The 16,150-nt window shown below is 30.2% G+C and overlaps 1 protein-coding gene and 1 pseudogene across 2 annotated transcripts; one reads left to right on the top strand and one right to left on the bottom strand.

Moving 5' to 3' along the window:
* Positions 1-4,993: 4,993 nt before the first annotated feature.
* LOC118048721 (F-box/LRR-repeat protein 14) lies at positions 4,994-7,987 on the bottom strand. Of its 2 annotated transcripts, XR_012168334.1 has the most exons (3): positions 7,805-7,987; positions 5,695-7,210; positions 4,994-5,347 (listed from the first exon to the last, which is right to left on the bottom strand). XR_012168334.1 is itself a non-coding variant. In XM_035058523.2 (2 exons), exon 2 carries the CDS (start codon positions 7,159-7,161, stop codon positions 5,758-5,760), a length of 1,404 nt encoding a protein of 467 aa, XP_034914414.1. In that variant the 5' UTR covers positions 7,162-7,210; positions 7,805-7,987; the 3' UTR covers positions 5,516-5,757. The 2 variants fall into 2 exon arrangements, 1 of the variants encoding a protein (XP_034914414.1); XM_035058523.2 differs by lacking the exon at positions 4,994-5,347 and having other exon boundaries at positions 5,516-7,210.
* Positions 7,988-13,813: 5,826 nt separating this feature from the next.
* LOC118048761 (uncharacterized) lies at positions 13,814-15,030 on the top strand (annotated as a pseudogene).
* Positions 15,031-16,150: the final 1,120 nt, after the last annotated feature.

Raw genomic sequence — 16,150 nt, 5'->3', positions numbered from 1 at the left:
CTCTCTGTAGCTACGGGAGGACTTGAAAAGGACCTCTGTGTGTTGTCTGCGTTGTTCTATTAATATCATCAAGACAGAGACAAAACAATATTCAATTAGCCATTGATGATGGAGAAAAACAGGACAAAAACAGAGTAAAAACAGGGGACTAAACTAGATCAGTGGGCGGTTTGAAACTTGTAAATAACCAGTGCTTCAAACCCTCCTCAATTGACCATCAGGAAAGTTGTTTTGAGGTAAGATTACGCCTTGACTTTGATAATTTGAAGTTACCATGTTTAAAATGGTTTCTGATTATTTTAAAAATGTTTTTTATTTTAAAATATTTTAAAAAAATTATTTTTAATATTAACACTTCAAAATAACCTGCAAAAATTTATTAATTTAAAATAAAATAAAATAAAAATTTTAATTTTTTTAAAAATATTTTTAAAATACAAATCCAAACACAGAGAGATCTGCTGCAGCTTCCTTTGCCACATTATCTAAGCCACTATAGCTTTGCCATATTATCTAAGCTACTATAGCTTTGAGGCATAAAAGAGTGTTGATCGTATGAGGACTCGAAACTCCATTGACACTCCCGGCCTTCACCTCCAGAGGATCCAAGTCAGGGAAATTACTATACCCATTGGACAGATTTTCACCATTTGCTAAAGCCTGCAAATGGTTTGTCTGGTAAAGCGACAAATTCTCTAGGTGGTGACTTGGTTATGCAAAGTTTATTCTTGGCAGTTTTCCTAGAAAAACACCCAAAAAAAAAAAAAATCTTTAACCAGGGCCATTTGGTACCATTCATGTTATTTGTTTTTCTTCTTCTTCTTCTAATCTTTATATATATATATATATAAAAACTAGAACTATTGCTTGTTTATTATTTTTATATAACAAAGGTATTCAATGAAAATAAACAAGCAATAGTTCTAGTTTTTATATATATATATAAAGGTATTCAATGAACTAATCATTATTCTCAAGCAATTTTAATTGGCCAAACTTGTGGTCTCAGAAACCCAATCACTATCATAACCCATTTTAGACCCTTTGAAATTCTTTCCTAAAAAACATATTTTCTCGTTTTGAAGTACTAAAAAATCCAAAAGAAATTTAAAATTTAAAAATATTTTATGGTCACAAATGGACAAACGATTTGAAAATGAAAAGAATTGGTTGAAGAGGGACATGATTACATAAACAGGAAGTTGGAGGACCAAATGGTAATTTGGGAACTCAATTGCAGCAATGGATGCCCTAATAGAAGAAAACAATGAGAATTTGAAACCAAATTGAAGAAAGATATTGAAGATTGGGGTGAACTTGTAAAATAATTAAGTTCAGGGATTTAATTAAACTTTTGATAGGCTTAATTGATCTAATCAAAGGTTTAGTTGAAAGCAAAGTTAAGTTTGAAGGTCAACTTGGCAAAAATTAGAAGAATTAATTAAGTTCAAGGACTCAATTAAACTTTTAATGGGTTTTATTAAGAACCTAATTAAAGAAAAATTATGTTTAGAAGCCTAATTCGGGCCAAATTGCAAGAATTGGAGTTTCATGGACTTATTTTGTATTTTTAATAAATTAATTGGTCATTTCAGGGGCTTAATTTAAAATAAAAAAAGTTTGGTTGTAGAAATTCAAAACAAAAAACCAAGAAGCAAAATACGCATACATTTAGGAACCTAAATTGACTAAATTAGAGGTCAAGTTAAAATAATTTAAAAGTTTAATGGTCAATTTGGGGTCAAATTGTATAATATAAAACCAAATGACCAATATATAAAAGGCAAGTGAATTAGAGGATTCCAATATACATTGTTAGAGATATGATTGCATGAAAGTTCCCAAAAAAACCTAATTGAAACCTTGTTTTTTAGAGATTTAAAACAGACGACATGTTGTTTGGGCTTAAATGAAGGGAAAGGATAATGTGTCATTCAACCATTGTTTTTCTTTTTATTTAACGAAGAAGGTTGATCGAAAAGTTACCTTTAGGTGAAAGAATATTGTGTTTCTAACCACCTTATGAGCTCTAATTGACACCAAACATCTGTAAAACACTTTTTCTATAAGAGTCAATGATCCTTATCAAATATTTATACCTTATTTGTCTTGAAGAACTCGACATCATCTTGTCCTCAATCAACCTCTCATGCCTTGACAAATTCAAGTTGATTGAAAGTCAATCTTCTAATAAATAATGTGGAGTTCTAAACCTAAAATGAAGTGTGGTCCATTTCTAGTGATAGATCCGCATCTCTTTTGCATGTTTCAGGTCATTTTATGACACATTTACACTCTAATTTTCATGATTAACTCATCAAAGTATCCCTACTCACTCAGTCTTAAGTGGAAAAAAAAAAGGTCACCTATAAAAGAGCCAACTTTGAGGTTGTTTTTTCTTGGTAATGTTCATTGCACAAAATACAAAAGAACCATACACCATAACTTACATGGAAGGTTAGAGAAGATAGAGATGAAGGTAAAGGTCACCTATAAAAGAGCCAACTTTGAGGTTGTTTTTTCTTGGTAATGTTCATTGCACAAAATACAAAAGAACCATACACCATAACTTACATGGAAGGTTAGAGAAGATAGGGATGAAGGTAAAATTTTCCATAACAACTTATCTTAAGAAAACCATCATAGAAATTTTAGGTGGTTTTATAACTTCCTGGCTTTATTTCAGTCTATAAAACAAATGACTTTCCATAAAGAAAAAAAATAGGAAATCAAAAAAGCATAAAAGTCTAAAGAAGAAAGAAAGATAAAAAAGTGAGAAAAAGTGAGAGGAAATAAGAGCAAAGAAGAAGAGCAGAAGAACAAAGGCTGAAAAGAGATGGATATAAGAAGAAAATGAGAAGAACATCCAGAAAAAAAAATTGTTTTAATAAAAAGGTATACCATTTACCCTTTATAAGATGATATAGATCAATGGGCACATCCTTTATAATTCCTTTTAAGTCTTGAATGCTCAAAGTTCATCCACCATTATTAGTTGTTAGTTTGATGAAAAATGTGTGTGTTTTGATGTGTTTAATCTCTTATGATGTGTTTAATTATGTTTTGATGAATATATGTTCAATGTAGTAATGAATGCATATCTTGTGATTTTAAGATATGGTAAACTATTAATTTAAGGTTAATAATTTGTTTAAATAATAACCAAGTCACTTTTGATGGTTATGTTAGTCATTTGAACTTGGTTTGATTGAAAATATGTGTTGATAAGCATGATTTGTCAAAGCTATGACCATTGGTTGTTATAGATTGAATGATGTGTTTTCTCAAGTCATATTTATAACACTTTTGAATGAAAACGAGTCTTAAAATCAATATAATGGTGTACTATGTTGAAGAAATTCATTTTGAAGTTTTGTGGTATTTATTGGTTTAACTATTGCATTACATTCTTTGTTTGTTTTCTTGAGGCATTAATTAGTTCAAGCAAATCAGTTTGAGTGTGCTTGAGCTAAGATTGTTGAGTTTTGGATATTTGTTTTTGGGGTTTTTTTTTTATCATTTTCTAGGTTTTTAGGTTTGATGTTCAAAGTCTATCATTTTAACTTTTTTGCAAACTAAAGTTATTAGCTTGCCTTGTGTGTTTCAATCAAAGCCTAAACATATATATGAGTTTTTTCTCCTCCCAATTAATTAATTTAAGTACTGGTTTGGAACAATCAATTCTTAATCCCTTTGAAGACCTAGTTTTTGCTTAAGGTTATCAGATTCAATTCTTGGAATATTCGGCATATTATTCCTTTTGAATAAGTTTTTAAACTTTAACTTTACATGGTCTAGTTCTCCATACCTGTGATTTGATGCAACTTGATTTCTAGATTTGATTTGATTCTTGGGTTCTTATGATATTCTTTATATTCTTAAAAATGTTCAACAAAAAACCACAATTTAATCTTCAAAAATTATATTTTGATCATGGGTTGTGTTTATGGGTCTTGTTCAGGTTGGGAAGCCTAGTCCACGTGATTGAAATGAGCTTAAAATCTTTTGGCTAAGTCAAAATTTATCATAAAAAAATATATTTGTGTTTTTTAAAACATGTTTGAAAAACATGTGTTAAAGCAATTTTTAAACTAGTATTTTTTAAAACATTTTTAATATATTTATCTTTTTTTATTCTCTATTTTTTCTCTTTATGAAAAGTCACTCCATTTATAAGTTTAATCAAAACCACAAAGTTATAAAACCACCTAAAATTTCTATGATAGTTTTTCAAAGATTGATTGTTATAGAAGATTCTACCTTTTTCCTCTTCCGTGTAAATGATGGTACATGGTTTTTGTCTTTGGTGCAATGAACCTTACCAAGAGAAAAATTGTGAAGCTTCCAAACATTGAATAATTCTACTCGAGTTCTATACCTCGAGCTTTTCCATTATTCGACACTAATTTTCTTTATCATTATTAAATAGGAAACATCTGGATGCTCTGAAAACTTGTTATTGTGGGAGTTTTGGAGAGTTGCAAATTTGACTGTGCAAGGGAACAACAAAAGATACAAGCTTTTAACGACCTCGCTAAAGTGGCCACAACCAAGAGATCCTTCCACAGCCTCTCTAATGTTGATGCAGAAAATTGCTGACCTAGAGGAACTTGATATGGCTCGTGTTTGGAATATGGGTGTGATTATTTTTTAAATAATTTTTTGTATTAAAATACATATTAATAATATTTTTTTTTATTTTTTAAAAAATTATTTTGACATCAGCACATCAAAATAATTTAAAAACACTAAAAATATATGAATTTCAAATTAAAAAAAAATTAAAAAAAATTTAATTTTTTTCAAAAAATATTTTTAAAACAAAGAAATAAGCAAGCAGATGAAGCTCAAAACCATATTTCTTGGGGGGTATCAAACTGCCCTAAACTGGTAGAAGTGGCAGGTGTTGAGAAACGGCGTGAGGTTCCAGAGGTGGTGGAAATCGACAAATTGCCATCATATAGTGAGAAAATGGTAGAAAGAGCAGGTGAAATGGCAGATTGGAGCTACTAAAAATGATTCTTTTCATGAGTAATTCAAATTGCACAGAATAGCAAGTTTGTTTTTGTTCAAATACTCTCCAAAGTAGGGTTTTTGTTTTTTTTGCCTTCTTTATCTCCCCTTTTCTTTTCTTGTTCCTAGTTTGTCATCTAGTTTTATCCACTTCTATATCATTGTTCTCTGTAGAGTGATCGATAGCATCTTGTTTGTGTTCAAAGCCTGGTGTGGACAATATCCTCACACACAGAAATCCTGTCCTGATCCTTCAGCACTGCCGAGGAAGAAAAATTCTGGGAAACCACACGTTTCTGAAAGTGCAGGTCCAGACAGATGCCCTGCATTATGGCTGTGAAAAGGCACATAGGAGTTTTAATCACGCATTTCATTAGTTTAGGAATTCTCAGTTGACCAGTTCCGCAGATATGTTCTATCAATTCAAACCGTAAATGCTTACAATAATGTTTCTAAAACTTTCGAGTGATAAAAATGGCAAAATTGAAGTTTCAAAATGCTATTTCATAATAAATCCACAAGGACCATGGTATTATTTAACAAATTTATGGTTAATTACAGCATTACATATTTTGCAATCACAGCCAAATAATCTAACTGCTATGAGTAACAATTATACAAGAAGCAACGGATCCAGAAGACAGGATATTGACAAATCGCAAATAATGATCACTTACTTACAGAAATGCATTGAAGACGGCAGAAATTAAATTTGTAGACCCCCCTTTTTAGTCCAATACAAGTTCAATACATCCATGATAAGTCTTGCCGGAATGACACGGATCTTGCAGCTCCTTGAACGCCCCTTTCAGAAATTTGAGGGCAATCTTCAACAGCTAAGAAATCCAATTTGTCTGTCCCAGAAAGAGGGTACAATCCATCATCAGTAACCCCTAAACATTTTTTTAATCGTAAAATGCACAGACGAGGAAACTGCCCCACAAGCTGTAGCCCCTCGTCACTGATTTCTTGGCATCTGACAAGCTCTAAGGTTTCAAGATAGTGAGCTGAACAAAGAGCTTCCATACCAACGTCGTTGAAGGAATACACATGGTCAAGAGCAAGTTCCCGAATTGGGCACATCTGAATCAAATTAAGGATTCCGTTTTGTGTAAATGAAGAAAAGGAAGGAAATTCCCCATCAGAAAAAGATATCCGGACAGATTCAAGCATTGAACAGTTCTGAGCTAGGGCTTTAAGACTCTCATCTGTTAATCTCAGTGGGTTGTTCATCAGAAGTGGCAGAGAGAAATCAGAAGGAACTCGGAGTGAAATTGAGCGAAGGTTACTAGATTTTTTAGCTAAGCCTATGATGTCACAATCTCTGACTCCAACACACATGTCCAAATGAATCTTCTCCAGGTTCTTGCACTTCCCCAACATACAAGCAAGCCCTCTCCCAGGACTGATGATACAATTCACCAGGCTAAGCTCCAACATGGACTCACACGGGATCCACTGTTTTTGCCATCGATCAACAGCTAGCCTATCATAAACCTTCATATATCTGTAATTAGCATCCACCTCAAACTGCAACCTTTTTAGTTTTCGCCAGCTAGATCCTAGCTTAATCAAATCACCCTCACCAAGTGCTCTGCAATTCTTAATTGCAAGGTCTTCCAGTGTTTCAAGCTTTCCAATGTATTCAAGCCATTCAACGCTGGTAACATTAAGGCATCGAATAAGGTGAAGAATTGTAAGATTCTTGCAGCCCACAACAAGAGATAAAATGCCACAACCAGTGATTCTTGGAGTGAAATTCAACTTCAAGGCAGAAAGCTTGGAACAAGAAGCCAAGTGCCGAAGACCTACATCAGTTATGAATGTACAGTAGCTCAGTCTCAGATCAGTCAGAGAAGGACAATTATTGGCAAGAATGACAAGCCCTTGGTCATCTAATTGCTTTCCCAACTTAGACATCCAACCAGCATATGTTATTTCTACTTTTGCCAAGTTAGGAAACCTATTGCAGAGCGATGTCAGGGCTTGATTTGCAGGGTCTAGTCCACAACCAACCCTCATAGATTGTCTTTGTTCATTATCCAGTTCGTAGATACGTTTACATGCTAGTGAAGCAGAGTTTTTATCTACAGTTTTCTTGACCCTGCTCAAGATATCCCACACCAATTGGTCTGGTAAATCGTCCATCGAAACTAGTTTTTTCTTCTTCCGTCAAAAAATGAACATTAGCAACAACCTGAAATTCATAACAGAACCAGCGTGAAACGTTAATATATAGTAGAGGAAGATTCAAACGAAAACCATTGTGTGCTATTTGCATGAATGTTTGGAAAAATCCACATACAAGCTCTCATAAGTCACAACACACGGACAAACTCACATCATGAATCCAGAATTGAATAATTGAAGCTAAGAAGCAGCATTGGAGGGAAAAAAAAATGATATAAGCAACCAAAAAGGGAAAAAAGGTTACTTTGTCATTGATTTGTTTGCACCAAACGAAAGAACCTATTGATAAAATAATTCCAAATTTTAATATTTCGTGAAACAAAGAAAGAAAAACTTACCCAAACCCAGATGATATCTATCCTCTAAGACTATAAATCCAATCATTTCAGAACATTATTAACCCAAAAAAATCCAACCCACAAACAAACACGCAAAACCCAGATGCAGAATCCCCTCAAATAATTGATAGAGAAAAACGAGAGAATATCTAGTCAAATCAAATGAAATTCATTAAAAAAGATTTGATTAGAATCAAAAGCACATGTTATACATGAATGCTGTAATTATGTAGCGATGACCACAAAGAATGAAACTTTATTACCTCACAAGGGAAAGACTGTGGAGAGATTTTGATGATGATGGCAAATTTTTCTTAGATAGTCTGCGGGTGCTTGTTGGAGCAGTTGTTTCATCTGCATCTGTACAATTCAAGTTTCCTTGTGTTTTTGTTTTGTTTTGTTCTTTTCTTTATAGAGACGTATCCATGTCTATATTACTTCAATCATAACATTGTCTAGCCGTAAGGATATTTGCCGTTCTCGTTGGACCTGACTTCCAAAATTACCTTTAATTATTCAATTGGTGGATTAACTTAAAATATTTTTTTATTAAAATAATATTATTTTATGTTTTATTTTTTTTATTAGATTTAATTATGTCAACTAAGTTATTGATTAAATTGTTAAATCAACTGAATTTAAAAGCAAAGATGCTCTTTTACTAAATTATCCATTTAGTTATTTATCTCTTTATTATTATTTTAATTTTTTCATTAAATGTTTTTTCTGTTCCTTTTGTTTTCAATTTGGATTCGATATGATTAGACCATTTAAATATGAATAGATTCATTCATAAGATATTATAATAATGATAAAAAACCATAGTAAAACTAAAATATATTTTGATTTTTTTATATTATTAAATAAAAAGAGTATTATAAATTAAGGAAAAGGACAATATGATTTGTAATTTCCGCTTTACTAAGGGTATTATAAATTAAGAACAAGTATGATATGGTTTAATTATAATTACAAAAAATAAAAAATAAAAAAATAAGTCTCACAATAAAGTTATTATAAATTACAAAACATAAAAAATAAAAAACTAAGTCTCACAATAAAGTTATTATAAATTACAAAAAATAAAAAATAAAAAACTAAGTCTCACAATAAAGTTATTATGAGACAAATTATTGTGAATTATAATAATAATTCACAATGATATAGTTATTTTGTTTAAAAAATTGATCTTTTGATTTCTTCTTTGTGCTTTGACACTGCAATACTTTGGGTTTAGACTTCACTGGTTTTTTTAACCACCTTCGAATATAGATATCAAGATGTCGATGAAATTTTTGTGGCTTGGTTTTGCGAAATAAAATTTAAATTTATTAGTTTAGGGCAATTAAAGCTTATGGGATGGAATTTGAGGCTTTGAAAAACTTAAGGCACCTTTAATTTTGTCCTAACAGAGACTGGCTTGCTTAGAAAAGGGAAAATATTTATGTCTTTTTTTTATTATTTTAGTAGTTTTTTTTTAATTTGATTATTCTATATATATATATATTTTTAATTGAATTGATAGCTTGTTTATTTTTACCTATATAGGGTTTTTGCACCATCGAAGAAAATATTCTGATACTTAATTATGCTCAGTTTGCCAAAATATGTTTACATTATGTTGATTTAAAGCAATTAAAATTTGAGAGATCAAATTAGATTATAAAGCAAATAGGGAAGGCTAAAGTTAATGAACAAGGTAAAAAAAAAGCTAGTGAATGCAATGCACATACTAGAAAAGTGAGGGAAGTTGGAACTCTCTAGCGAGATGTGTGACCTCCTTTAATGGCCAAACATGGCCTTTCACGGTGGTGCTGGATGTGTTGTGACGGGCTCTTTCATATGAAATTGTGCATGTGGATTGATTCACGAAGATGCATTTTTGACTACTTTTTTTTCTTTTCCTCTTTTCTCTTTTTTCTTCTCAAAATTCATGCTATCTATTCCAAAATTCAGAGTTGTCTCCTCATTTTATTGTCATTTAAATTTGGTATTTATTCTTTTGATTGCTAAATTTTTGTTCTATCTCATTTTCTAAAATCTAAAATTATTTTCAATTTCATCATTTAATTAAAAAAATTGTAGGTTGTCCTCTTTTTTTTCTTTCAAATTTAGTCCTTATTATTTTATTTTTATTTTTTTTATCCTACTATGAAATACCTTTTTTTCAATTTCATCTTTCAATCTAAAAATATAAAATATCCTTGTATTTATTTTTAATTTCTAATATGGTTCACATTTTTTTTATTGCTATTTTTGTTATGAGTCTTTTTATAATTTTTTTTTTTAATTTTATCATTTGACATGAAGTTGTTTGGGGATTGAAGTCTGTGCCTTTTCTTGATAGGGTGATTTTGACTTTATGATTCAAGTTGCAAATTTAAAAACTTAACATAGGTTAACATCGTTTTTATTTTTTATTTTTTATGTTTTCAAATTATTTTGTTGTATTGATGTAAAAAATAAATTAAAAAAAATATTATATTTATATATTTTTATTTAAAAAATATTTTAAAAAACAACCATACTCATAAATACCATTTACATGAGCAATCAACATGACATTTATGGAAACAAGAAAAGAAAAGAAAAGTGATGATATATGTTTCTGGTTTTAAAAGCAATAAATATAATTAAATGGTACCACTTCTTACTACACTTTCTCAACTTTTCAACTCCAAAATATCTTTCATGTCCAAAACCAACTATAGAATATCTTCTTCATCTTTATTACAATGTTTCTATGATTTTAATTTATTTTTGAAATCCTATCCAATATTTTTCTTTTTGAATCGGAGTATTACTGGATCAAACACTTATTAATTAGAATATTAACCTTATTTGATACTAATAGATTGAGGTGACTAGTATTTAGGAGAATTTATATAATAATAATAATAATAATTTATCAACCTACAATGAGAGTTGTGATTTTATTTGAAGTACAAGTTAGTTTAAAAAATATATTTTATAATTAAAGAAATTTGAGATGGATGTACCTTTTTGTTTTGGATTTTCATGGGGTAAAATAAAAAATAACTAGGCTTAGGCCCTTGCTTCGCTACAGGTAAGGTAAAAAGTATATAGCTGCGTTAAAAAAAATATAAACAATGGTTTTTTTGCTTTCATGCAATGAAATATTTGAAATGATAGTTAAAAACTTGATCAATGTGTCATAATAAATTAATCATGGGATAAGATATCTTTAAAAACTTGACCAATAGGGTGCAAGTTAGTTTAAACATATACTTTATAATTATAAAAATTTGAGATTGTTGTACTTTTGTTTTGGATTCTCATAGGGTAAAATAGAAAATAACTAGGCCTTGGCCCTTGTTTCACTACAGGTCGTCGGGTAAAAAGTATATAACTACATTAAAAAAATTAAATGTTGTTTTTTTTTTTTTTTGCTTGCATATATGAAATACTTGAAATGATGATTAAAAACTCGACCAATATATCAGAATAAATTAATCAACCATCATGAGTATTAATAAATGAAAAACAAAGTTGGTGTGACTTGTTCGATAAAGCAAGCAAACAACAAACTGACTATTTCACTCAAATGATGATCTAGTTTAAAAAACACCTCCATCATTTTAGTCTTGTGTAACCCTAGTTTAATTGTGAAAAAAAATATATACCAAATGACTAAATCAAGAAAAAAAATAAGGAAATAAAATGAAAGACGATGACTAACTATATTGACCCGAGTTAAGTTTTAAAATTTATAACTCGGATAATGAAAACGACAATAATGAGTTAATTTGACTAGATAATGTGTTTTTATTTTTCCTTTCTTTTATTCTCTTTCTAGCTGGATCTTTATTGGATCTTAATTGATCACAAATTATATTAGATCTAGAAGTAAATAAAAAATTATAAATGACTTTATGCTAAAACTTAACAAATATGTCTTACTATATTGATCTAAGTCAACTTTAATTAACAAATAAAATTTAGAACCTAAATCAAAAGATGATCCTAATTAGGCATAATTTTTCAAGGTAAGTGATACAAAATGATGAAATTGCTTTTGTTTTTTTTTTTTAAATTGTTTTTAAGTTAAATAAAAAAACCAATGATAACAAAAGGTTTAACTAAAAAATATATAAAAAAACCTTAGATGTTGTGTCATAATTCATTGAATCAATAAACCATGCCAAGGACTTAATTGGTCTAATAATTCTTTTTATTAAATTTATATTGCCCATAAAAAGAATTGCAAATAAAAAGCCCTACAAAAAAGTTCAAGTGCACATGCCTAATAAAAAAAGAGCCTAGGTCAGTGTGTCCGAGCTTTATATTTTTTAATTAATCCACTTCTTTTATTTTAAAAAAATAAATGAAGGTGACAGGTCTGCTATCTACCTAGAATCTAACCATTATAGTGATGGTCAAAAAAATCAAGAAAGATTTATTTTTTTCCTAAAAAAATCTTTTTTATAAACCTTTTTTAACAAAAAAAAAAAAACCCTCATAAACACCTACATAACACCTAAAAACCAATTTATCAACCTTAGAAACTCTAAAAAAAGCCAAAAAAACATTAAATCAAACTAAGTTAGATTTTTCTTTCTCAACTTTGGTCTACTTTTTAGGTAATATTTAGGTTTGAAATAACCATAATTCAACTCTTTTTATCAAATGAAATTCATGGACACTAATATTAACTAATTTAATGGCTAAAATATGCGAAAATAATGACTTTTTTTTTATTATTTATATTGGAATCTAGTGAAACCTATCTCTCCTTCAAAAATCAGAAACTTAAAATAATAAAATTAAAGTTGTGTATCAAAATTAGATTTATAAAAATATAAGGAACTGAAAAGGTTTAATTTTATAAATTAGAGGAGTAAGGTGTATTTGTTACGTCAATTTTAAACATGCCACTCATTTTTAGCATTTTTATTATGTTGGTCCTCTTTCTTTTAATTTTATCCATAACCGATAAATTTGAAGCAATTGGGTGCTAACCTTGCAATAAAAGAGCACATTAAAAAAAATTCAGGGATCAAAGTGAAAAAAAATACAAATAACATAGTGTATTGTAAGTGTGTGAATAATATTTTTCACTATTCAAACGTACCCTTCCACTTCAGTTTTTTTTTACTTATTGATAGTTGTTCGTGTTGATTAGGTGGCTCTAGAAATCAGATCATATATCTCGCTTAGGAAATTCAAACATTCGCTATTTATTTAAGTCAATTAACTGCTTTTAATCAAACCCACAAAGATGAGATGACGGTTTAAAATAGTCCAAAGGGGAAGGGTAAAAGAAAGCCATTTTCATGTATCAAATTACAAATTAAGTAAAGATGAACTGTGGTTTTAAGCTAGTATTATTTTTTTTTAAGAAAAAAACTAAAACATTCGAGGTTTCTTGAAGGTATTTCACTTATGATATGAACTAAAAAGAGCAGAGAATAAGAGATAACCAAGAGAAACAAATAAAATAAAAATTTACATAAAAAACTTTTAAAAGAAAGATGAAAATCAAGTCAATTTCTAACAACAACAACGAATTATTCAAGTAAGGGTGGAATTGGTAGTATTGGATAGGAAAGGTCAAAATTAATATAACATTTTTTTAAAAAATATCATGCTATTCCACATTTAAATACTAAATAAAAAAAATTAAAATGTTTTGCAGGATCCGGATCCTTGCTTGTCTCCTCCCGGTTTCGCCCCTGGATTTAGGGCTGTGTCTTTGGCAAAAGGGAGCGGATGAATTATCTATATTTTAAAAAAAATGAAAAAAAAACTATTTATGGAATTAATGGATGAATTATCTATAATTCTTCAGAACATATTGAAGTTCACAAAATAAAAATGCATGGTTTTTCCAACAGGGATAGACAGGAAGGATAAATGCATGAAACCTTAACCAATAAACTTATATAAAATAAACTGTTGAAGAATTTGATAAAACCAATGTAATGGTGAGATGGAATTTACTAATAACCAAAAGAAAAATAGAAAAAAGATCCGAATCTTTCTTAGGGAAGACAGAAAATCCTTTCAACTATTCTATCTGTGTTTGCGCTCTATGCTTACTTTTTTATGCTGTCATTATTCCACCTGGCCATTCAAACAAAGTATGACGGATCCCGATACTGTTTCTGAAATCAAAGGGTAGTTTCTGCAGATTAATCTTGAATTTCCGCAATGATATAGTAACATCTCTGTACATTTCTGTAACAAAAGGTCAGGAATTCAAGAACCATAAATTCTGATTTATGCGTGTATATATCTGAGAATCATTATTTCTTAAGATGGCCAAATGTTTGAGCTTTACTGCATACCGGGATTGGTTCTACCGCTACTCATTGGCCAAGGCTGGTCTTCGTTCCCTCTCATCTAATCTTGGAGATGGCACAAGTTGGGTACCAAGAATCAGCAAACCATCAAAACCCAGTCGATCTGCTTCTCCATGGCTTTGGAGCCAATGCAATGTGGCAATATGGTAAGCATCTCCAGATGTTCATATCACGTTTCAATGTCTATGTTCCGGACCTTCTTTTCTTCGGTGAGTCCTACACATCTAGGCCTGAAAGAACCGGATCTTTCCAGGCTCATTGCGTTATGAGGCTACATAATTTCAAGAAAAAATAGAAAGATTTGTGCTGTGCTGGGGTTAGCTTGGAAGAAAAGGATTCGAACAATGGTTTGTTTGTGGTTTCGAATTTAGATGAAGCAGCCACCATATTGTTGCCACAGACACCATAAAAATTGAGGGAGTTGATGCTGTGTTAATTATCGTTTGTCAAACCTGCCATGGGCGTGCCCTCGTTCTTTCTCACAGATTTCATCAATGTAAGAGAGTTGATTTCTAACATTTTCTGGAATTCCATGTTGTTGACCTTCTGTGGATGATTGAAGTTCATGGAATTTTTCTCAGGCAAGGCTGAATAGAGACACAAGAAAGGTCCCAGATATTCTCTCTGTTTCTGTTCTGACAGGTTATGTGCACAGATCATGTCAAGGAGAAGAGGGAACTGATCCAGGCTATACTTCAAGATCGAAATCTTTCTGATCTACCAAAGATCACACTGGTTCCTTACTGTTCTTGGCACATCTAGGTCAAATCGTTTATTTCGTGCTAATGAATCTTTGAAAAAGCAGTCAGTTCATGATAGAGTACTCCTGGTCTAAATGTTTTGAACTTTTTTTTTTTGAAAAGCAGCCAACACTAACGATATGGGGAGAGCAAGATCAAATCTTCCCACAGATTGAAAAAGGTCAACTTGAAAATCCTCTGTTTGATTTTTGGCTTTTCTGATGCTCTGAAAAATTTGAGTGTATTTTGTCTGTAGTAACTATTCCCTGACAGCTTACAGTCCTTGTACGCATGTGGGAGAAACTTCTCTGTTGGTGATGATTAATCAAGAATGCGGGACACGCAGTTACTTTAGAAGAGGCCAACGAGTTTGCTAAGCATCATTCCTCACTGACTCAGTTGCTCCTCCATATCCAGAATCTTTGAAAGACTTTTATCAACGAAGGATCAGCATTCGATTCAAATAGTTGGCTTGTGTTAGATACCGAAAGCTCTTATACTTTGAAAAAATGGCGAAGTTTGGTCATCAACTAATATGCCGTTTGGTAAGCCCCCAAACCAGCGTTTCACGCAAAGAATTTTTTTTTTTTTTATTAAAGTTATATATATATATATATTTTTTTAATTCTTTTGATGAGTTGGTATTAATTTTTTTTTTTAAAAATATATTATTATAATATATTTTTAAACAAAAATATAGTTTAAAAAATAACCACTACAATATTAGACACTACCTAAATAGATTTTAAACTAATATGTCGTTTGGGACGGTGCTATAAAGAACTTTCATAAAAATATATATTTTTCGTTTAAAATTATTATTTTTATATAATTTTAAATTATTTTAATAGGATTTAATTAAAAATAAATTTTAAAAATATTATTTTAATATATTTTTAAATAAAAAATACTTTAAAAAAATAATGAATATAGTATTTAAATATAATAAAAATCAAAGTACTGCTCTTGTATAGCTTGTGCATATCCAATTCTTGCTCTATTAAAAAATAAATATGGTAGATTTCGTGTTGATCAAGTCCTAGTGTGATTTGACATGGATTGTTTCGAGCATATCCATTGCTTGCAAAAAGAAAATACCTGTTAGAGACTGTTTTCAACAGGCCGTGGATGGTAATGGAGCAGAAATTGTTGATCATCGTTCTTACATTGAATTGTCCTAACAGAGAGTTAATTGTACTTCTCCGATACAGTTTGATGGTTTTGGAAGTTGCTGATCAGCTGGATTGAATTCAATCCCTCGAATAGAAGAAGAAGAAGAAGAAAAAAATCCCATCAATCTGGCTTCGTTAATAAAATTGGTCGGAGTTCAAGGATGGAACCACGGAATTTTTCCTTGTCAAGCTATTTTATATATATTAAGATAAATTATTAACTTATGTCCACATTAATTTTTAAAATTAATAGTAAAATTTTAATTTAAATACACTATCTAAAATATAAAAAATAAATTTAAAAATACATAAAATTAAAGTAAAAGTAAAAATAAACTCACTATTGAAAGTTATATTTTCGATATTTTTACAGA

The sequence above is a fragment of the Populus alba genome, chromosome 17, assembly GCF_005239225.2.
Source record: "Populus alba chromosome 17, ASM523922v2, whole genome shotgun sequence".
Classification (NCBI taxonomy): Eukaryota; Viridiplantae; Streptophyta; class Magnoliopsida; order Malpighiales; family Salicaceae; genus Populus; species Populus alba.
The sequence above is the reverse complement of the archived record's forward strand: the minus strand, read 5'-3'. Positions and strand labels throughout refer to the sequence as shown.

Bases quoted from the DNA above. Each gene is read 5' to 3' on its own strand.
- LOC118048721 (XM_035058523.2), bottom strand. From the start codon at position 7,161: ATGGACGATTTACCAGACCAATTGGTGTGGGATATCTTGAGCAGGGTC.